The sequence below is a fragment of the Scleropages formosus genome, chromosome 16 (genome assembly GCF_900964775.1).
Source record: "Scleropages formosus chromosome 16, fSclFor1.1, whole genome shotgun sequence".
Lineage (NCBI taxonomy): Eukaryota > Metazoa > Chordata > Actinopteri > Osteoglossiformes > Osteoglossidae > Scleropages > Scleropages formosus.
In genome coordinates, this window is record NC_041821.1 from 15080177 (window position 1) to 15104806 (window position 24630).

The 24630-nt window shown below is 40.4% G+C and overlaps 1 protein-coding gene across 2 annotated transcripts in view; it reads left to right on the plus strand.

Annotated features, from left to right (window-relative positions):
* Window positions 1–1963: 1963 nt before the first annotated feature.
* LOC108927826 (sodium/potassium/calcium exchanger 2-like) overlaps window positions 1964–24630 on the plus strand; it is a 35588-nt gene continuing 12921 nt past the window's right edge. Inside the window, exons 1-6 of one of the 2 annotated variants that reach the window (XM_018741384.2) lie at window positions 1964–2635; window positions 4298–5368; window positions 8737–8790; window positions 18613–18651; window positions 18799–18907; window positions 23755–23769. In XM_018741384.2, coding sequence (XP_018596900.2) covers window positions 4460–5368; window positions 8737–8790; window positions 18613–18651; window positions 18799–18907; window positions 23755–23769 — 1126 coding nt within the window. In that variant the 5' untranslated portion in view covers window positions 1964–2635; window positions 4298–4459. The remainder of the gene's footprint in view (window positions 2636–4297; window positions 5369–8736; window positions 8791–18612; window positions 18652–18798; window positions 18908–23754; window positions 23770–24630) is intronic. The other variant, XM_018741385.2, reaches the window with a different exon arrangement.

A 24630-nucleotide genomic window follows, 5' to 3' on the forward strand; every position in this document is an offset into this window, starting at 1 on the left:
TCATGGACAGAATTTCTAGGCGCAGCCAGGGAACGGAGGGTGTCTGTTTTGGTGGCCGCGAGATCTCGTCTCTGCTTTTTGCGGACGATGTGGTCCTGTTGGCTTCATCAAGTCAAGACTTGCAGCGTGCACTGGGGAGGTTCGCAGCCGAGTGCGAAGCGGCGGGGATGAGAATCAGCACCTCCAAATCCGAGGCCATGGTTCTCAGTCGGAAAAAGGTGGATTGCCCCCTCTGGGTTAGGGGGGAGTTGCTCCCTCAAGTGGAGGAGTTTAAGTATCTCGGGGTCTTGTTCACGAGTGAGGGAAAAATGGAGCGGCAGGTCGACAGACGGATCGGTGCGGCGTCCGCAGTAATGCGGTCATTGTACCGGTCTGTTGTGATGAAGAGGGAGCTGAGTCGTAAGGCAAAGCTCTCAATTTACCAGTCGATCTACGTTCCTACCCTCACCTATGGTCATGAACTCTGGATCATGACCGAAAGAATGAGATCGCGGATACAAGCGGCAGAAATGAGTTTCCTCCGCAGAGTGGCTGGGCGCACCCTTAGGGATAGGGTGAGGAGCTCAGTCACCCGGGAGGAGCTCGGAGTAGAGCCGCTGCTCCTCCGCATCGAGAGGAGCCAGTTGAGGTGGCTCGGGCATCTGTTCCGGATGCCTCCTGGACGCTTCCCTGGGGAGGTGTTCCGGGCTTGTCCCACTGGGAGGAGGCCTCGGGGCAGACCCAGGACATGTTGGAGAGACTATGTCTCCCGGCTGGCCTGGGAACGCCTTGGGGTTTCCCCAGAGGAACTGGAGGAGGTGTGTGGGGAGAGGGAAGTCTGGAGGACTCTGCTCAGACTGCTGCCCCCGCGACCCGGCCCCGGATAAAAGCGGAGGAAGATGGATGGATGGATGAATGTAACAAAGGGATGTGAGAATAAGTTCCACCAATGTTCGTACAAGTCTAATGTCCCGCCCCAGTATTCGTGACTAACTCATCTGAGTACTCTTGCTGATATTTCTGATCCCATCAATACATTACAAGCTGTTACACCCTTGCAGGTATTGCCGTAATGCATAGTTTTATTTTTTATCATTAACATACTGTTACTGGTAGAGTATTATGTGTTACTAGTACAGCATACAGCATTTTTATGGCCAAGTGGTAAGAGTTAGAGTTGCATTTTTTAACAGTTGGCCTGTTCTTTCCAAATGAAATCATGCCATAATTAAACCTGCCAATCTCACCTGCAGTACTTTCTAAATCCATGCGATGACGATAACCATACAATTTGTCCTCTACAAGCACAGTGTGGGCGTTACACTGTATGCTTACTGTGCCTTTGCACTGAATTTACTCCAAGGGTGAAAACCAGGGGCTTCAAAGATCACAGGCAACACTTAAATACCACATTAATACCTGCACAGCAACTGAGGGCTGGGGCACAAGGCACATTGCTATTGCCGACAGGCAGAATAATACATTACATTAGTAAAACACTTATTACATTAATTCAATTAGTCGATTTTCTCAAAAGCAGCTTACAATCATTTACCCATTTACACAGCTGGGCAAGTTTACCAGAGCAATTTAGGGTAAGTACCTTGCTCAAGGGTACTACAGCAGAAGGTGGAAACCTATGACCTTTGGGTCCAAAGGCTGTAGTTCTAACCAGAACACTACCAGCTGTCCCTTGAACACATTTCATCTGGTGTCTGTCCCAGAAGCACACACAGATACTGTATATACATAGGGGGTGCGGTGGCGCAGCGGGTTTGGCTGGGTCCTGCTCTCTGGTGGGTCTGGGGTTTGAGTCCCGCTCGGGGTGCCTTGCGACGGACTGGTGTCCCCGTCCTGGGTGTGTCCCCTCCCCCTCCGGCCTTGCGCCGGTGTTGCTGGGTCAGGCTCCGGTTCACCGTGACCCCACTTGAGAAGAATGGCTTCAGCCAATGTGTGTGTGCGTGTGTATATAGGTACATATTAGTGTACATACTGTATATACGTGTATAGACAGTCTATATACTGTATATGTGTAACTGTTTCAGTAATAGAAACCCTCAGCCAAAGCGACACAGAGAGCAGCACAGCAGCACTGTCCTGTCAATATAGTTTCTGGTGTGCTACGTGTCAAAGTAACTATAGCCTAGGAACACTTGACTCAACTCCAAAGGCACCAGACTCATACTAATACAGCACGCAAACTGTGCCCTCGCTCGCGTTTACTGGCGCTGTAACCACGGCAACTATGCAGCGCTCTGTTACTGTACCGAACAGCTGGACGGACATCAGTTTCTTGCCACCAACAGCAGCCGTTCGGGCGGAAAATTAGAGCGGATCAGCGGGCAGATCCGCGAGCGCAGCGCCGCCGGTGCAGCTCCGCTTCCGCGGCTTCCGTCACGCGCCAACTTAGCGGTCAGGAGGCGCGAGGGGCGAGCGTGTCTCCGTGCGCGCGCCTGGCAGCGTCTCAGGGCTCCTCCTCTCCGTCGCTCGCGGAGCGAGTGGAGCCCCGTCACGCGACGCGCGGGAGCCCGACCGCCGCGCGCGCCTCCGCCGCGCGCTCAGGTGAGGACGTGTTAGCGACCATCGCGAGCTGAGCTCCCCTCATCTGGCCGCATCGCGCTGCCCGGTGCACACTGGGACAAAGACACATTTCAAGGTGAGTGAGGAGAAAGAAACACACCCGTGCAGCCCGTTCCCTCGCTGCTGCCGCCGCTGCTATTAGTATCATCACCATTATTGTTGTTGTTATTATTATTATATTAGTGTTAGTAGTAGTGAGTGTCAATTGTTGTTGCTGCTGCTGCTTTTTAACACTGACTGTGTGTGTGCGTTAAAACTGTGACTGTGTGTTTGCAATTGGCAATTGCAGCGTGCCGCATGCCCACATGTAATTCTAATTTACTTTTTTTCGCCGGTTTCATTTATCCCGGTAGACTTGTATTATTATTGTTGTATGCAGGTTAGTTAACTTTTAAATATTCACCTATGAAAAAAAACACGTATAATAACCTGAGAAGAAGTGTGTGTCGCCGCGTTGTGTTGAAACAGGCTGTGTCATTGGGATAGTAGTATCGCTCGGGGGTGGATTAAGATGAAATAAAGTAAGGAAAAATACACTGAGAAAACAGTATAACAGCGCGTTTCACATTTGACACGAGTAAACGGTGTCTAGTCTGGGTACTGCGAGTCCTTCGCGTGATTTTTGGGACAATGAATCAATGGTGACCGCACCGCTATGAGCGCTGATCCATAACAGCCCCACGCACGTTTGAATAATATGTCAAATAATTAATAGTTGCATTAATTTGGACGGTAGCCCAGCCTTGGGTCATTTTTTTTTTTATCCATTACACGTTGAAGGTGTTTTTCCTCTAAAGGTACGGTGGTTCGGGTTCGAAATGAATGAACACATTTATGCTGCCTCTTGCAGTACTGTAGTACTTTACCTGGAAGGCAGCGCTCGTCCACCCCGTTCCCACCGCTTCCCATCCATCGCACCTGTGGGCGAAACAATGTTTTCTTCATAAGTACTACGTGTTTTCTCTCAGTTCATTTGTGTCAAAGACAGTTAGAGAAACATGGATAGAGAGAATACAATTGCACTGTACCATGTTTTGTGTGTGTGTGTGTGTGTGTGTGTGTTATTTTACCACAATGATTGACCCAGATGTCTTGCACCCCTAAGCATCCATCAGGGTTTGGCGATGCAGAAAAAGAGACTTTTTAGGGCGCAGAGTCTAGAGCTGAAGCCGGAAAGACTTTCCTCACAAATCACAAGTGTAGAATTCCTCAGTTAAAAAACTGTGCTTTTAAAGACGGTTGGAATATTTAGCTTTCGACACACAAATTGCATCTTATTTTAAGACTATTAATAGTTTTTACTTGATTTTTTTTCCGTTGCAAGATGTCAGTTTTTGTCTTGAGTCATGTTTTTAGGCGTAAGGGAATTCACATGAAAGGAACTTTGAAAATAAGCCATACTGAATGAAAACAGATTAACCTAAGACCTTGTTTTGATTTATAAATTTAAGCAAAAAGGGCAGATTTTAGTTTAATTACATATTAGTGTGATTACTAATAATTAGATACAACAAATTTTAGTGTGATTATTGGAATCATGTTTTCCAGCTATGAAATGATTGCCAACATATACTCATCAAAGTTTCACTGTTAAGAAACAGTTTTGGTACAGTTTACAAATTATCATTTTTTTTGCAGTTAAAATTGTGTTTATGATTGCTGAGAGCAGTGTCTCTCAAATTTCTTTTTTCTTCTGCGTTATGTATTGGCTGATTCTTTCCCTTGTAATCTCTTTTAGAGTTTAATATGGAGAAACTACATGGTTCTCCGTGATCTGGAAGATATCACTGTATCTGCAGTTTTGTCGAACAAAGGAAAAAAACATCATGTGTTGCACTGAATGAACACCAAGAACTAACTCTGAACATTTGAACAAATAATCTACATTTAAAAGGCCACAATGAGTTTACATTTCTTCAAAGGAGATTCTGGACCGAAGAATTGGCTCCAGCGTCTGACCTGCCAAAAGCATAATCGTCAGCACGTCCGGAAAAAACTGCAGCCAGCACGAGTCCTTGGCTTTTTACTTAGTCTCCTGGTTGGATCCTGGGCTCTCTCTTTCAGTGCCTTGACATGGACCACAGGACACACCAACGGGCCATTGTCCTCTGCAGAAATAGCACCATCAGGGCCTTTGACACACCGAACTCTGCTTTCTACCAAACATCGCGATGACCTGAACATCTCCATTGATCTTCCCTTTGCTCCTAAGTCATCTGACACCAGCAACGAGAGCCATGGTGAATATCCCCGGGATCTCTTCAGCCTGGAGGAGAGGAGAAAAGGTGCCGTCATTCTGCACATGTTTGGTATGCTGTATATGTTCATCGCCCTAGCCATAGTTTGTGATGAGTTTTTCGTCCCTGCCCTTACGGTCATTACTGAGAAGTTTGGCATCTCTGATGATGTGGCTGGTGCTACCTTCATGGCCGCTGGAGGCTCTGCCCCGGAACTCTTCACCTCCGTGATCGGGGTTTTCATCTCCCACAGCAACGTGGGTATTGGCACCATTGTCGGCTCAGCTGTGTTCAACATCCTGTTTGTCATCGGCATGTGTGCTCTCTTCTCCAAGGAGATCCTAAACCTCACCTGGTGGCCACTTTTTCGGGACGTGTCCTTCTATATTGTTGGCCTGATCATGCTGATCATTTTCTTCTTGGATAATCTGATCTCCTACTGGGAAAGTATTGCACTTCTTTTATGCTATGTTGCCTATGTGACATTCATGAAATACAATTCCAAATTGGAGGGCATTATAAAGAATAAGTTGAACAGGAATCAGGTTGATGAGGTCGAGGCTGCACCAAAGGTGAGTTGAAAGTCTCTTTTGTATTGGTAATTTGCTCAACACGTTGTTTTCATTGCAGGAGTGTATTTTAGAGAGTGACTCCCTTCAAAACAATAACTAAGGAAAAATGTGGGTACCAGACACTTTTTTGTATTATCTTTCTCTTACTTGAAGATTAGACTAAAGTCGTATGGATCACAACTGGGGTGTTGACGTGTAAAGCGGTCCTTAATGCTGACTAAATAAAAGCATAAGCTGTTAATGGGGTCAAGTGCAAGCCCCCAATACACCAAGGTCTTTCTTTTTACCTTGTGGGAGCTTTATGAAGCTGATTATGGCTAACACTGAAGGCCACACAAGTCAAACCGTTTTCATCCAAGAGTTTAAGGATTAGTCTCCTGAGCTTTAAGAAGGTAGCCATACTTTGAAAAGATCTGTCACATCAACTACTTTATCACGAGTGTAAAAAAAGAATGGACTGGTTACAAGTGACACTTTTGTTTAAAGGATAAAAATGGGCAGTAAATTGGAGAAACTGAATTTACAGCCTTTTTTTTTTTTGTTACTTGACTACATTAACAGTTTGGATTAATTTGAGCAGATCAGCAGTTCAGAAAGCGTTAAAGCTGTTTCTTGCATTTGACCGCTGCAGTAGTCTGTTGGTACTAAGTAAAGCCATTCAGTACACCATCAATTTTTAAATATTTTACAATAAATCATTCAAGAAACAAACAGGAACAAAAAGAAGCAGCTTCAGCCTTCCATTTTCATTGTAACAGTCTATTCATTACTATTTGGCATATTTTGCTCCTTATTTCATAAATTAAAAAGGATATTATGTTTCTTGGGAACCAGTGACTCAGATCCAACTTTGTGTAGGTGGTCCATACTTCCCATGTTCCTGTCAAGATTTTCTCACCTCCCAATGATTTGTTGTTTTTGCTAAATAGATATCTCACATTGTTTAGTGGGCCTCATCATCATAAGACATGCTATCTCTTCCGCTTTTCTTTGGCACAGTTTGTTCTGAGTTCTGGAACATGTACTGTACTCTTCCTTTTGATGTCCTTCAGTCTCCACTTGAGAGGAAGCTCAATATATCGGCTGTTCTGTTAGCCAAGGCCTACATCTAATGTAGGTTGCGTTCAGTTCTAATGTCAAAAGTTTGTGTGAGTGTGTGTGTACAGGTTTTGTCATCCCTTGGGGATATTCTCAAGTAAAATGTCCCCACAAGGTCAGTCAGCCTTGAAAAACAGATGTGGCCTATCCTCATGAAAGTAATGAGCATTTTTCTGATAATGAAAGGAACATTTCTTAATAATGCCCTTTCATCAATGAGTGTGGTTTACATTCTTGTGATTAGAATGTAAACACAATAAATAGTTGGAAGTAAGTTATAAAACGTGTTAAATTTAATTGTCTTCTACACTTGCGTCTTTTGTGGTTGTTAATTCTTTCAACGTTGTTAGGTTCACTGGTATTTTCTTCATAATGTATAGTTTTTAAACATCAAAATTAAAAATCAAAACATTTATCTGTGTATTTTAGAACTTGTTGTCTTAAGTTTTGCCTGAAAAACTTAAGAAATCGTTCTTTACATTAATTATACTGCATTTCTGTACATATTCAAGGTAATTTTTAAAAAAAATTAAGCACTATCAACACCATAGATATACCTTTGTTTTATTATATGTTGATCTATTGTGAGAAGTTTTTCCTTGATATCGTGTTAACACTAGTCAGATTGTCTTTTGTGTTCTTTGTTAAGGTTAATGAAATAGCCAAATTCCACTGTCTTTCTAGGTTTCAACACATCTCATCCTCGATTTAAAAGTTAGCCTCCAGACAATGTTCTACAGGGTCCAGGAGGTGCTAAATGGACGTGTTTATTTAGAAAAAGCACACAAAATAGTAAAGCATGTGCATGAGAAAAAACCAAAGAATCCCTTGATTCTATGTGCAAGAAAAAAATGAAAGCATATGTAGAGTAAAGCTAAATCACACACACACACATTTTCAGAACCGCTTGTCCCTTACGGGGTCACGGGGAACCGGAGCCTACCCGGTAACACAGGGCGTATGGCCAGATGGGGAGGGGGACACACCCAGGACGGGACGCCAGTCCGTTACAAGGCACCCCAAGTGGGACTCAAACCCCAGACCCACCGGAGAGCAGGACTGCAGTCCAACCCACTGCGCCACCGCACCCCCAAGCTAAATCATGTTCATAAAATAATTAAAAACTTGTCTGCTCATTTTTTTCAACTTAAGTGGTTTGTTTCTGAAGGGGTGCAGAGCCTGGAGGCTGCCCGTCTCCTCCTATTAACAGAGTTGCAGAGCAGGCAAAAAGGAGATGAGACATGATTCACCCACATCATTTTACTGAATAATTTAAAGGAAGAGATGTTGCTGTTTGACAGTCCTTCAGTGTTGTTCCCTGTACCTCTTCTCATGTGCATCCTTCAGCTTTCTCACACCCATAACTTACTGTTTTGTGTGCACTTTTACTATCCGTCATGTTCCCTTTCAAAAACACATTTTTGATGGCTCCTCTCAGAATCCCTCATGTTCTTCTCTAAATGTAAAAAGAGAATTTAAACATACTTTATACAAACATCCTTGCCTACAAATGGAAAAGTTAGTAAAAAACCTGTCAAAACACATATAGAACATCACATTTGAAGCTGAATTGACACACAGTGGAAGTGATGGCTTATTTGCCGCAGCTACTTGGTAATTACTCATTTTTTGCTTAGTTGATGACTTGTAGTATTTGCCCCATTTATGCAGAAGAGTGTTTCTGCTGGAGACGTTCATGGTAAGTATCCTTGTGCAAGGGTAGCACAACAGAAGAGGAACTGAGATTTGAATTGGCTACTTTATGTGCTGTGTTATCTGTGGCCTCCTTCCAAAAATTACATGTGTAATTGCAATGTACTTTACATGGGAAAGGGATGAGTTTGGGGTAACATTTGTGGTATGTTACCTTAAGGATGGTAGCGATACAGCAGTTATCGGGTTTAGGTTACTTAGTATGTGGAATTACAGGTAGTTGCACATGTAAGTTCTCAAATTCCTATTAAACCAGTCAGTTCTTGCATGTATTCACCGTTGTTGACTAATGGCTAAAATAAAGAACTAATTTCACCAAAGTATGAAGGAAGTTTCAATACTTCCACATGAGACCTCAACAGAAATAAGCTGGTGAAATTTTAAGAGCAACCACTGAATGTGACCAAAAACTCATCCTTGTTTACACTATGGTCAACAAAAAAGTACTGAGATGAAAAAAGGCCTACATTCAAAATATTTCAGGATTCTAGATTGAAAACATACCTGGTATTCTATAGGGAAAAGTGTCCAACCTTGTGTGTTCTTTCTTTATACAGTTGGAGTCTTCTGCGTTGCTTTCCAATGCTTTATGTCCTGCATATGGAGCACAGGTGAACTAGCTGGGTGTTAAATGTGTTTTTCTGTCAGATTCCTCTACCACAACTTCTGGGGCATATACCATTAATCATCAGGTGTCAAAATGTTTAATTTCCTTTGTGTGAAATAATAACTATTACTTTGCAAATATGATTCCAACAAGCAGTATTGCAAAGCTGTGATTGCAAAGCAGCACAAAGCAGTAACTGTACGTACAGCTTTCAGAACAGCTTTTGTACGTCGCTTTAGAGAAAAGCATCTGCTAAATGAATAAATGTAAATATATGTAGAAATTAACCAGAATTCTGACTTTAAAGCAAAGTCATACTGTAGAACAAAAGTAATTTTTTTAAGAACACGTATCGCCCACATTGTCAGTGTTCATGATCACATCACAAGTTTCGTTTTAGCAATTTTGTATTATTTTGTATTACTAATATAATTATTGCTATTATTATCATGATCCTTTTGGTCTTAGATATAGGAATGTGGTCTGATACTTTCATTTGCTAATTTTTTGTGTTGCTCTCTGAATGCATTCCAGATGTACTTACCAAAACCTCAAGGAGAAAGAATTAATAATACTAGGTACTCACATGTGTGTGCTTTTTACAGTGTTTTTTTTTTTTTCTAATTTACATAATGTACATCCACTTTCTTCTTTTGGAAAGCTGCAGAAAGTAATATTTCACTGAATCACCTGTTTGTTGATTAAATGTTTGGCATGTAAACATGCAGCCAGAATAAATTCTGTGCACACCTGCTCCGCATGTGCTGAGTCATAGCAGTGTCATTCAAGTGGAGAGGGTGCGGCTGACAGTGCATACACAATTTCCTTTCAGCATGCTTAAGTAATCCTTCAAAAGCTTTAAATCTTATTTTCAGAACTATACATAGTCACATGTCATTTCCTGAGACCGTTGCTGATTTAAAATAACCTTGCAGCACTGACTTGATGCTTTCTGTTCTTGAATACATTGAAGTGTCAGTTATACACATAAAAACTAAAATCGTGAAATCAGTGCAGTTTTAATAAGCCCCTGGCGAAACAGTTAATCTTAATTATTAAAGGGGTATATTCCCATGTAATGCCTTATTAACTGCTTACCTTTGATAACAACCTACAGATAACAACCTACAGTGTTGCTTCAAAGTATATGAACACTGTAGGGATGGTGATAATTCTTGTATAAAGTATTAAAATAAAAATGTAATAACCTTATAAATCTAAATCTTAAATTTATAAAAGGAACAGATGATTATGATGTACACACCTGATTCTACTGATCTTGCTTACCTACTTGGTTTAACCAATGCAGCTGCATTTCATTAAATAGCTATTTTGTAATAAAACTAAGGGACACAAGGGATTCACATACTTTCAAGCAGAACTGTATGAGAAAGTCTCTTTAACCAGATGTTACATGTTCAGCTCTGCAGCTTACTTTGTAGTGAAATTAGAAAGAGTGCACTATGTACAGTTCTGCATTACATTCAGTATTTTAATGAAGTGTGACCAGTATATGTTATGTTGAATAAGTTCATAATCAAAAATGTTAAGCTTATAAATGTGTAATGGTGAAATAATTTCTTGTAACATCTCAGGACCACTACCAGCTGTTCATGTGTAGTTAAATCAGTATTTTGTGTTAGAATTATGGAATCTGTAGTTTATTTGACTCTCTTTGCACCTGGAGGAGGGCATGGTGCTGTGGCAGGTGTGTGGTTCAAGTCCTGCTTGGGGTGCCTTGCGACAGACTGGTGTCCTGTCTAGGGTGTGTTCCAAACCTCTTTGGCCTTGCACCTTATGTTGCCGGGTAGGCTTGGGTTGGTTGTTGTTGGTTGTTATCATGATCCTCCTCTTGCTGTGTGTTACGAAGAATAAGCTCTGTTTAAGATCTCTTTGTGCACTTTTTTTCTTGCTAAATATCTAGTGTTTTTAAATGTCATTTTAAAATCAGAAGCCACCTTCTTTTAGCAGTGCGTGACAGGAAGAACAGTGGGGAGTAAATGTAATGCTACTTTGTTGAATGGGGTTGATATGCACTTGGAAGTTACAGTTCTAAATGTGGTTATCTGTGTGATTCATTGATCCTCTTAATTGTGGCCAACTGGAAGCTTTGGGGACAGTGTTGAATTCTGTCCTCCTGAGAGGCTTCTGGCATCATTCTCATAGCTCTCTTGTAGGTTAATGTTGTCTCATGGTTCACCACAGTATGAGTTACTTCCTCCCACCCAGTATTTCATTTGTATAGTTGTGTCCGGTGCACATAAATGGATTTCTTATTATTTTTTACCTAGATGATACAATGATAATACTGTCTGTCTAGAGAGAGCACCATATTTGTTTGTGTCACAGAATAGCCACAACCTGAGCAATCTTTGGGCAAGTGCATTTTAGCCAAGCTGAAGATCTTCAGATATAGGATGCATTCTAAATTTAGCATTCATATTCACGTTTATAGCTGACTCACATCATCTGAGTCAATTCAGTGCCCCCCCGACTAAATACGGACCATTAGACAGCCATTAGAAACTGATTCATGGCATGTCATTGGGATCTTTGTAGCAGGTCATATCTGACCGAGGCTCAAAGATGGGTTACAGCAGCACAAACCTTCAAGCCACAGGCAAGAGGATTAGTTACCTGAGCTAATGAGTCCTCAGATAAGGCCATAACTTGAACTCTTGATTCCAAAGGGTTACATCACTGCTGTTGTGAACTCATGTAGCCTCTGAGCTCTGCTACAAGAACATAAACAGTTTCCTTATTTCTGTAGTTTTATCTATTTCAGCTCACATAGTATTTTGTTCATGACCATTGGCTAAGGGTAGAAAAGCCCCTCCTGTGTTTGACCAGATTGTTATATCCAGAGTAATGCAAGCAAAGATGGGTCATCATTACTTCTGATGAATCACAATGATTTTTTTTTTTTTTTTTTTTTGCTCCGTTAACATCATTGTTATTTATGCCAAAAATTTGGAAACTGACCAGATGGTGTATGAGCAGAACCTTACTTAGGACCACAGTGAGTATGAACACACTTGTAAAGCACACTCGAGTGACAGTATTTGCCTGTGATCAGACACAGCTGTGCGCTGACTGTACATGTATCTTCTTTACTGGAATATGTGCTTCAAATTCCACTTTAACTGCCTTTTCTGTTAAATGGCGCAGAAACAATCTGCCAGTCTGCTATTCACAAATCAAAGTATCAATGAAGTTGTACTGCAGAATCTTAATTGCTGTTAATAGTAGCACCTATTGCTTCTAAAATTGTCAGTAACTTCCAATCACATTCCATTTTCTTTAACTTTTGCGGAATCCTTACATATGTCATTTTTTACACGTCATTTTTCTGAATGGGCACACTAGTTGTGGGAGGGAACACACCCAGGACAGGACACCAGTCCATCGCAAGGCACCCCAAGCAGGACTTGAATCCCAGACCCACTGGAAAGCAGGACCCGGTCAAACCCGTTGCACCACTGCGCCCCCCTGCATGGCTCATGTACTGATTGCTTATTCTTCGATCCTAATAAGAAAGTTCTCCTTTCTTTGTGGATGAGGACAAGATGGGGAAACTAACTCACACAGTTAGATGTCTCGGATCCACTTGGTCCATATACTTTTGTTCACACTGTGGTGGTTACAGTTTCAGCTTTAAAGATTTTGCTGATTTGTGGGATGCTCATTCAGTAAAGGTTTGACCTTCTCATTCTGCTTAATATGGGTTGCTAGGCTTTTGTGAAATCAGCAATAATCATGAAAAATAGAATGTAACAGGACAAAGTTTAGTCTCCATAGCTTTTTTGAATTATATGAGACAATCTAAATTTGTTTTTCGAGCAACAAAATGCAATCCCAGGCAGAGGAACTACGATTTGGAGTGATTCAGCATCTCCAGATATAATTAGTGTGGCGGGATCATTTAATAAGTGTGGTCCTTTAAGGTCAACAGCGTGCAGCCCTGAGCGTTTCTTGCAGCGTGAAACATAATCCGGTTTGCTTCGATGGGTTTACAGCAGGGTATGGTTGCTCTAGTAAAGATAGCTTCAAGGTGAATTCCTGGGAGGGACAGGAAATATAAAGCACAATCAATGGGTTCTGAATTAAAGTGTGTGGTGATGTGTGACAGTGCAAATGTGTAAAGGGCGTGATATTACACAAGGTCACGTGCATATTTTTTGAAAATTCTTATGCCCGTTGGATCTCCCTGTGTCAAATAAGCGCATGCTATTTTTAAGCTTACATGCTGTGTTAAATCTATAAATGAACTCTACGAAATTCACATACGGTACAGGGCCAGATCTTGGGGAAGTCATTGAACGATATCCAAAAAATATGTTTCCCCTCTATTCCCTGGCTTCAGCAGCACATCATGAAGCTGTTGATTAATAATGCTGGAATCCATGGGCAGTAGCGTTGTCTCATGTATTACGTTCGAGGCAATGAAGGAGCACTCGGAAAGTTCAGTTCGAAGAAAGAACTTCCTGTCTGCAGGTTCCTATTAATCTCTTCCCCTGTGATATTGCCTGCAAGGGGATTGCACATTTTTTTTTGCCTCCTGTGAGACACAAGTGTTCAAAATTGCTCTGTACCATGGGCAGAGATTAATGTCATTTGCTCCTGCAGACAAATGCATAAATTGCTTTTTTAGTGTTTGCCATTTTTGCTGTTGTCTGCAGCCTGTATAAATGGCTGGAGATTAAACATTAACAGCAAATAAATGAGTCTGAAATGTACTGTTAAACAACTTAAAATGCTGGGCACTATTATTGTGTCTCTTCAGCCTTAATTTATTGTGGGTCATTTGTGTGGTTTGAATTAAAGTTACTTACATAGCTTAAGTAATAGCTTTAATCATTTTTTTTTAGAAAATAGAGAAATTAAGAATATGTGATTGAGAAATAAATTAAATGAAAAGATTCATATGTCTGAAAATTTTTAACTCAACCATTGAGTTGAGGAACCAATTTTTTTCCCAATTTCATATGTCTTACCTCAGAACTACAGTTGTAAACAGATCATATTTAATACTAGACTTGTTTTGTTTTGGTTTGATGTTAATTATTGAAATAATTTTAAATGTTTTTCTCCAGCTTATTGGTTCTCTTCACTGCCAGTTTCAAGTGCAGTAGATTTCTCTTAAAATCATTTCTGAAATACATGAAAAGATAATGAATTTTGTTGTTGACTGAGTGGTAACATGGACATGTAAAGTTAGTTTTCACTGAAGAACTGGCCGCAAGATTATGTAATTCTAACTCGTCACAAAACATCCCAAGTGTTTCCTGCGTCAGAAATTTGTTCACTGTTAGCCCTCTCAGAGAGATGTGTTGAATATTGTTTTGGCTGGTATTTAGGTGTTCTGCAGCACTCTTTACCATCCTGGTGGAAGTGAAAACTTTTAACATAAAACATGATGCAGAACCAGAAATTAGAAAAAACCAGACACAAAGAAGAAAACGTATGACTGCAATGAATAAATGTACAGTGCTGCTAGAAAATAAGCAAATTCCTAGTTTACACATTAATGGTTTGAAATCCTTGTTGAATCAAAACAAAAGAAAGTACATCCAAAAAACTATCAAAGTGTTGTTTAAAGAACTTAATCAACATAATAGAAGAAAATGCACGGAAAGCGTCAGGGCTTGTGCAACAATAAGTGCGCCTCAAAGCACATTATCTCAGGCAACAAACTAATTATGATCAGATACATTAAAAAGTGTGTGAAGTTAATAAAAACAAAGAAATTTTTAACAAAATGAAATCCAGGAAAAGTCTAGGAATACTTTTTAATATTTTTTAATATTGAGGTAAAAAGAAGACTCTTGTAAGTGTATAAATGGTTATAAAACTACAGCAAATAGTTTGGTATTCATCACTCCTTTTCAAGACCTATACCTGGCCTATACCAAGACCTGTATCAACACCTATATCTTGTATTCACTATTCATTTCTGGACATCAGTGTATCAGTGTTGTAACCTGGGGTCACTGGATGTTTCGGGTCTTGTAGCATCAGGCAACCTGACCAGGGCTGATCAGACCCCAGCTGTTATCCAGGTACCGCAACCTTGAACCCACAGCCAATTAGCTCTCTCCAGCCTTGGCACCAATTTTTATTGCTTCCCTTCTCTGGCTGAATGTCAGATGTTGCTGGATCTATACCTATGATTTCTTACTAAATTTGTTACTTATTATCCATTTTTAGACTTCCACAAGTATGTGCAAAAATAACCTAAACATTTGCATTTATTAACATTATTATGAGCTTTAGAAAGAATTTCCTCCCTATCAAATGAGTTATAATATGAAATTTTCTAAGAACAATTTGTATGAGACTGGTGTTACTGAAGTGGGTGTGTTATGGATATTCTGTTGGAGGAGTGCTATTTTACGAGACAAATTTTTAATAGCTTATTCTGTTAGCTGTATAAAGGATATATGCATATAGTACAGATAATTTCAACAGAATGTTGTAAATGGATATGAGTGTGAGTTTATCATTGTCTAAAGTGAATACATTAAAGACTCTACCTATAAATTAAGACCGTGACTCTGCAGAATTAGTATAAAACTGCATCCAAAATACCCCACAGAGCAGCAGGAAGAATCGTACAGTATGCGTGTAAGAACTCTTTCCAAATGATTTGCAGGCTACTCTTGCTGCAGCTGACATCCATGTTTATCCATGAATGATAAAATGTAAGCTGTGCAGCCGGGAAGATGGAAATTTTGCTGTCAAAAAGGAGCATTACTTTCTTCATTTTGCAAAAGGGCTGCAAATCTTGTTAAATTTTAAAGTGCTCTTTAAAATTATAATATAAAAGTGATCTTTTTGGCGACACCCAAGGCATTACACTTAGGACAATCGTAACTCCCACAGCCACAAAAACTTACTGTAAATTAGGTACGGCAATGGGAACGTGATGCTTTAAGGTGCTTTTCTGCATATGGACCTGCTCGGCATTCTGGTGACTATGAATTCAGAATTATACCAATATCGATGACGAAAACATCAGACCCTCTGTTCTTAGAATGAAGCTGTGCAGAGAGTTTGCATTAACGTGCGTATTAATGAATACTAGACTGCTTTTCTATGATTTTGCAGTTATGATTATACTGGTAAACAACTGTACCTGTCTTTCTGAGGTTCAGAGGTCTCTTTAGATCACACACACACTGTCTGAAACCGCTTGTTCCAAAGCGGGGTCGCAGCGAACTAGAGCCTAACCTGGCAACAAAGGGCACAAGGCTGGAGGGGGGAGGGGACACACCCCGAACGACACCCCAAGCAGGACTCGAACCCCAGACCCGCCCTCTTTAGATCAAAGCATGGTTTATTCCACTGCCATATAGGAAGAGGACAAACCTGAATGCTTCTTAAAATAAGAGGGCTTCTCAAGCTTTGTCCTTCTCCATTGTTACTGTGCCACTGATACTTGATACTCAGTTTTTTACTCACTGGATTGAACTACTTTAACATGACAGAAATATGATTCTTTATGGCTCACTTATTTTCATACATGCTTTTATTCCTATTTCACTCTTTTATCATATGCATCATCTTTTCCCTCAAACATAATTTGTTTACACAGAAACTGTGTCTTAGAGGCCTCAATACTGGTTTTAATTAAGAAATTATTGACTTTCACCAGTATGACATTTGGAGGATTTCACATGCATTCCTGCAGTATTGTACTGTATGTGAAGTAATGTCATCAAATAGCATTCCGTAATGAAATGATTGTGATCTAATGTTACCTTGTTTGTCTTTTTTAGCTTCTGGATTACTGGCCTGGCCTTGCAAACTCAAGCATAAAGGGCATCCTTTATTGGATTGTAGAAGCAGTTGGACATCAGCTGTCTTAATTTCTGATCGACATCATGTCATATTCCATTCAGTCCTTCTAGAACAGTTTGTGGGTTTTCTCCAGTGAGTAAAAGCCATGTGATGTAGCTGCTACTAAGAGCTGTAAGAATTTTTATAGTTTTGAGATTCCTTCACGAATTATGAAATAAGAATTACTATTACTATTCTCTTGAGCAGCACATTTGGGGATTAGATTTTAATCCAACTCCAACAGAAGAAGGTTATGGTAAACCACCTCCGTATTGTCCCTTACCATGAAAACCGCATGAGTGCTCTGAGTAGTCACCATGAGCTGAATTTGATTTGACAGGATCATTTTACCCTACCCTGTTATTATTCTTAAAATACTGTAACTATAACAATTTTAGGAATGATGACTGGTAAATTTCAAGATAAACCATTCCTTATTTCAAAATAAAAGTTCCTATAAACATTTTAATTAGTGCATTCACTAAATAGTAAGATTATGTAAAATACATTTGAGGAGATGAGATTGGTAGCAATGAGCAGAATATTTATGGCAACATAAAACACTTGCTTTTCTACTTGCTTTAACTGCTGCCTACAGTGTGTAGTCATGGTAGCACCAGAGAGAAGTACACAGGGAGTAAAAAGCATAGAGACCACGTAAATGACGTGCATTTCGTCTTCAGAAGGTTCCCTGGTGATCAGCATAAACATGTCAGTGTGCTGAACGTGTTTTTCTCTCCCTTACCCTTGGGGTCGAGAGAGGTTTACTTGAAGAGATGGGTAGCAGGTGACACACACAGCCAATGCTTGCTGCCATTTAGCTCAGCTCAGCTGGTGGAATTAGCGAATGGCAAGGGAGTCTTCTTCTTCTGTGGCACTCAGAAGCCTGGGTTAATCTGTACCAACATGAGGGCATCTGGTAGGTGAAATAGAGTTTTTATTGCTCTTGGCTACAGCAGGTCTTTCCAGCCAAGAAGTACACAGTGTGCTCTTCAAGCATCCAAGTTAGATGTATGAGCAGCTGGCCCACTGTCACAGCCACTGCAGAAAGAACTGGGAGGAGAGGAGAGAACTGGGAAAAGAGGAGAGAACTGTGAAAAGAGGGTATGAGTTTGAAAGTACAAGGTACAATTTCATCAAGCCAATATCCCTGTCCTTTACAACACACTCTGACCATGAGATCTCACTCTCCCAACACTCCAACCCAGCATTACCACGTTATTTACCCAAGGCCATTAAAATCCTTGTACTGGTGACATAGATGAGCACAATCTCTTCACTGCTTCTTAATCAGGTTATTGGTTGGTGAATTGACCTCTTCCACGTTCCGGTCGATAGAGATAGTGGTCTTACAGAGTCTTGTTCAGTGTATTATTGGAATTAAATCTCATTTCATTTTACTGAGGACAATCAATAACGGAATACTGTTCGCTGAATATGATTCACATATTCACAGCACAGACAGGACATGGTTTCTTCTTTTAGCACAGACATAAAATATAAATGCCTAATAAGTACAAGATTTCAAAGTAGAGAAAAAACAAGCAACAAAAATACTGCTTGCTTGGGGATCATAACGAGTACGGTATGCACATCATGGATTTGAATGTGCCGAAAAACCAAATATCCTTTCTTACGCAGTACTGTATATGCCCCGGGAAGAGCTGTTTCACTTGGATTTGTTATGGGTTCTGGTTATGCATAGCTATGCATGACCTAAACTTGAAGAAAAACCTCACCTGCTGTCTGTAAATATTAACACCTTTTACAAACTTGTTTTAGACTTGTGTAGGAAGTCTTTCGCTGTTGTGACTGATTTCCGCTGTTTTCAGTGTTTGATGAGTCTGAATGTCATGTCTTCCATTTGCGCATGTCGCATCGTGATAACGTGGGGTATCTGTGTCTGTTTCCTTTGGTCCTTCTCTCCATTGTTCACTGGTACGGTCATAAGTGTGCCTTCTGTCTATTTTTTTTATTTTCTATAAAGGAAAACGTGGGACAAGGAGAGGATGAGAGCAAGTTGTCGGTATGTGCTTTTGAAATTTTTTATCTCTTGCTATGTGTATGGGCACATCCCAATCCCTCGGAGTCTGTGGCACAGCATACCCCACTATGATTTGCTGTGGGATTGTGTACGATCAATGAGGTGCAGTAACACTCTTCTTTCCTGCAGGCAAAGCCCCGTCTCCAGAGGGGGGGTAGCTCTGCTTCCTTGCATAATACCATGATGAGGAATAGCATTTTCCATCTGATGATCCACACACTGGACCCCCTCAGTGAAGGTAACTCCAGCAGTGGTAACTGGTTCAGTGTGACCAGTCCATGCAATACACCACTCCTCTTATTTTGAAATCTCAAGGCTACTTGTCAGTTATTTTGTTTTTCTGATATAATCAGAATTTATTCTCTAATCTTTACTCGCTCAATTGTCCCGAAGGACTTGGTTCGCTATAGTCCATTATAGAAGCCCTTCACTACTGGGAGAAAATATTGTCTTGTTCTGTTGGACTAACTTGCAGTGGGCTTAACATTTATGCTATCTATCATGAAAAACAGGCTGTGTCACATTTTTAGTTTTCATGTAAAACCTGGTAGGGGGTGGGGTGGTGCAGTTGGTTGGACCGCAGTCCTGCTCTCTGGTGGGTCTGGGGTTCAAGTCCCGCTTGGGGTGCCTTGCGGTGGACTGGCGTCCCGTCCTGGGTATGTCTCCTTCCCCCTCCGGCCTTATGCCCTGTGTTGCCGGGTAGGCTCCGGTTCCCCGTGACCCCGTAAGGGACAAGCGGTTCTGAAGATGTGTGTGTGTGTGTGTGTGTGTGTGTGTGTGTGTGTGTGTAAAACCTGGTGAACAAATTATGATGTGAGTTCATATGATGTTCAGAGGTATGAGAGTCTAGCTTCATCTTTAAAGGCATGAAAGAGTAATCTGGGTTAAACAACTCATGTCGAATAGCTCATGCTACAATAACAAAATACACCACAAGGTTACACGAAGAGGTATTTGTCCGCCAGTGTTTCCTACATAGCCTTCTACACACTTAAAACTGAATTTTGTAGCAATGGTTGCGCAATATTTCACCTTATCACCTTCACTTCTTCCGCTACGCAGTGCGCATTGTTTTTAGAACTTCTAGTGCCTCTTCAGGATCTTTTTGTCCTGTTTCTCTTTTAACTGTGTAATTTCTTCATTGATGTTCTCTATGGAAAACACCCCAAAATAATTTCACTGAAACTCCAACAGCCAAAGCTACATGAAGCTAATAATAGCAATAAGCTAAATGTCAAGCATGTCAGCAGAAAATATTGTAAAAGAACTTTTATTCATCACTTAAGGTGTCTTCAGGGTGAAAACTTTGGTATGTTTCAGCAGTGAATAAGTGGAAATAAAAAGAAAAATCTTGTTTATAAGTGTGGCAGTCAGCCAAGTATACAGTAAGGCAGAATAAGCATGCCACGTTTCAAAAAAACTGAAAAAAAAAAACAAAAACATCAAATGTGCAATGCTTTAGTCTTGTTAACATTTCTTATACTTTATTTTGAAAAATTATGTTTCCTGGGTATGTTAAACGTTTTTCTCTTCATGTTGCCTCTGAGGCCCTATAAATATTTCTTAGACATATGTCTCATCCCGCCTGTTCATGATCAGAGCCAAATATTGCATGATGTAGCCAATAATGGTTGTTAAGCAGCAGAACGATCTAAATCCCGCAGTACCCTAAATGGCTTGCTTCTGGCAGTTCATCCTTCTTAGAACAGCCAGTTGAACGCCGGCCCCCTTAGGCGAATTGTTGTCTGTCACAAGACCGAGGGCAACAGGACGAGTTTGTTTTAGTCCATGGGAGAGGTCTGTCAGCCATGACCCAAGGGGGCCAAGACATCGAAGCACATGGGTGGTGCAGCCCCCGTCTCAGCTGTTTGATCTTTGTGGGTGGTGTAGGAGCGGGGATTTGCCAAATTGTTGAGCCCCCTCGCTGTGCAAGTGAGTCAATCTCATCCATCAGCAGAGCGGAGGAGGGCTGCCATGATTCGCTTTCTTGAAGCCTTGGGACTCTGAGACCTCTTGTGGGTGCCAAAAGGGCTGACAGAGGATATCTCAGAAATCAACAAAGTGTTTCACAAGTAAAACAGAAAGAATGGGATGGAAGAAAAAAATACAACAGCAGCAAACTAATGAAAGTGACTTTAGCTTCTTTCCATTACAGAGGATAATTCAGCCATTTATGTGTTATTACCTTAATGTCTTATATGACTCCGCTTAATGAATACGTTCCTTATGATGTCTGGGATCTGAGCAGTGACTCCAAGGACTGATTTTGGTTTTGAAGTCGACAGCAAACAGAGTGAGGATGTGTTACCTATATTATCAGACACAATAAGTGTTCACAGGCAGATGGTTCAGGCCCCGGGCAGCCTTTGTGGGGAGCATGCAGATTTGTCCATGTACAAATGCTGAGTACGTCCTAGTCTCTTTTACAGCCTTTTGTGCACAGCAGAGGTATGTCAGCAGTATCTAGACTTCTTCACAGGTGCAGTCCCTATGGTGCACATGTGGATCGAGCACATGAAAGAACAGTACAAGTCTCAGATATAAGGTACATGATCTTAAAAATATAGTAAGTGCTCCAGTAAGTCATGTGTTCTCACGTCCTTCAGTCCTCTGTCCACTTGTGATCTCTATTCATCCAAAGTATATCAGTACAAACATGCCTGTGACACATAGGCATGTTGTAAGACCAGAGAGTGATGAGACCATGGAAACATAAGCACACTTTGTAGAAGATACACCACACCAACAAGCCCACAGTTATTGGTGCTAAAATGTCCTGAAATCACATGCATGTACACTTTCAGGCTTCAAGCTTCAAATCATATAGCAACTGTTCTTGATAGTCCAATTGAGCTTCTTCCTGCTGAAGGATTGTTAATCGTTTGCACCCTACTACGGCTGCATGAAGACACCCATAGTCGGTTGCGGTAGACTGTTGCCAGCTGTCAGCCATGTCACTGATGGCGCCACAGTTCTGTCCAGCTGCATAAACAGGAACAAACAGACGCAGAACCAGGTGTGAAATCACACACAGGAATAAAATAGGATGTGTTTCTTTCCATCCTTTGCTGATAATTAGAATTTCTATGCTCTCTTTGTGATATGTGCAGTCTGCACAAAATACACTAGTATCTTGATACTTGTAAAATCAAAGTAGATCCAATTTACATAACACTGAGACCAACCCGGACGTTTTCTGAGGATTTCGAAGAACACTAACTGTTTAGTAAAAATTACAGGCTTCCCTTGCATAACTACTGTGCATTGTTTCGAAAAGTTTTCTCATAACAAATTCTCGTGAAACTTGACTGCCATTCATTTAAATGGGAAAAACAGAAAGCTTTCCTGAGCCAGAAAAGTTTTATCCATTTTTCACCAAATGTGCAAAATTCCTGCCTTATTCTTTAAACTCAGAGAAAATCAAATTTAAAACAATACCCAGAATATCAAGAGTACTTTGGGACCTTTAAATCCAAGATTACGATCCACATGTTCCAAATCACTTATAGGTAACTCATTCACATGCTCCCTTTTTCTACCCCCTGTCCCTCTTTTCCTTCAGTCATTTATCTTAGTGTTACTTTGTTTATTTAGTTGATTTAGTTTGTTCTTAGATGACACGGTGGTGCAGTGGTTAATGTTCGCAGTGCTTGTCACCCACCACTGCCAAGAAATGATTTGAAATCAAAGTATTATTTGAAATAAAAGTAATAAAAGTCATTTATAATTCTATTGCCTTTCAGGAGAAGTCCATGTCTTTTATCCCTTCAAGTTTTAATCTCTTTAGAAAGGCTTTCTTCAATTTTTTTTTCTTTAAGGCTCATTAATATCATAGATGATGGTTTTACGATGAAAAAACCTGAGATTTCTGAGAGACCCCTGTGATCAGAGTCAGAAACAGTGAGGAGATGCCTGAGATGCACAGGACATGTACATGAGGGGGAAGCTGCTCACCTGGTGTTGTGCTTTACATCACCACAGCTCATATTATGAATAGAAATTTGTGTTCCTGAAAGGCACTCCTTCTCAATGTAAGTTGACGGCTCACTATGTGATTTTTGTTTTACCTTTGTCATAATATTAGAGTTTGTTATACAAGGGAAGCTTGTATTTTAAACTTTATATCTGTAACCATTAAAATTTTCAATTTGGCCAAGGTTATTACATGTACTGTGCTTCAGAACATCATCTTTAAAATAATATTATTTCCTAGGCTGTTCATTGCATAGAGAAGTGTATCAGAAGATATGGCGTTTTACTATTTTGCACAATGCTACAAGTTTACCTGCAGAGCTGATGAATGGCAATAAAGCATACAATAAAGGTACAAGACCACTTGCTTCAACACTTTACAGTTTGAGTCTGGTGTTGGTGATTCTAACAGAGTCAGTAAAAGAGGTGCACTGATCAAGGCGTGAAAGTGTATTTGATAAAGAAAGTTGAAAGGGGCAAGAAGCTGACAACAGTTATACATGTTTGTAAGAGTCATTGCTTTATAAGAGTCCACATTGGATAGGAGTTTCTGGAGACATAATTGTGATTTAAGGGTGGAAGCCACTTTGCATTTATAAAGGAATGTGTTATGAATTGCCTTCTGGTCCCTGTTGTGTTCATAAGTGAAGGATCCAGTGTATGAGATGTTTCACTGTGAAAGAATGCAATTGAAATGCTACTAAATATATTCTGGAGGGTCCCATTCTGCATGAAAATCCTTTACTGGAGTTTAGTGCTGAGGCAATTTGTACATTTGAATGAGTCTGAGCTGGAAAATTAGGAGAAAAGAAAAACTTATCTCTTTGATTTGAGTTACTTAATTTAAATTCCAAATTTCGTGTTGCTATCCATCCACAACTGTATTGCCAGTTTCCCTGTGATTTAAATTTGCAAATGTGTATGAATATGGATAATCCTACATGTGAATGACGAAAGACCACAGAAGAGCGATATGAAGAAGTATTAGTGTTCTACCTTTCACTGTATTCCGTTACATTTGTATTTGCCTTGTCTCTGTTTAATGTTCTGCTTTGTCTTTCTTTCTGTCTGTTATTCCTCTCTTTATTTTCTATTACTTTGTATTATCCCCAGAATTTGCAGACTCTGGTGAGTTACTTGAGTATGTTTTCTGTCTAACATAGGTGCCTGTCATCACCGCAGCTTGCTGCAAATGCTTCCTTTCCATATGTCTTTGTCCCAAGGAGAGCACAAGGACTGTGCATTGAAAGTGCTGTGCCTGCATTTTTTCATTTTGACTGAGACCATCATCTTGCTCTTTCTTTTTTCTTCTGGATGCATTCTTTTGGCCTTTTTTCTCCTTACATGCATAGTCACATTTCTTAACATTTAAGGTCCTCTAGAAGTAAAACATCTTGTAAATATTGGTTCTTAACCTTTGAGTTACATTTCAATTAGATTTTACTTCATGCATGATAACACAGCTTGTGATCTTAAAGAATTCTTTTGCAGACTTATTGAAAATAGCAGCTTTGCTGCTAGAGATTTAGACACCATCATTTGTCATGTATACTGTGTGGTACTTTCTTCAGCTGCTGAGTCAGCATTCTCAATCATGACCTTATTCTCTCTTGGGTTGAGAACAGTCGGTAATGTTTTACAGTCAGATGAAAAAAGCTGTATCTTTCACGCTGATGGCGGTGTGTTACAGCACTCAATGTGAAACACTTTTTTAACTGACTGAAAGAGTATGTCCTCTGTACAGTGTAATAATGGGCAGGGCTGAGAATGCACTGGCTTATTGAGTTTGTCCAACTCAACAAAGTGACATCATGTTATTTGAAATGACAGTCAGTCCATTAGACTACCATTTGCAAAAGTGGCTCTGGCCTGGTATGTAAAACAATTACCATTCTTCTGAAATTTTCTCTTGAAGTGCTTGGTCTTTGCTAAAATTTCTCTTTAAGAAAAAATTGGTTTTAAAAAGAATTGTACTTGAATGGCATTGTT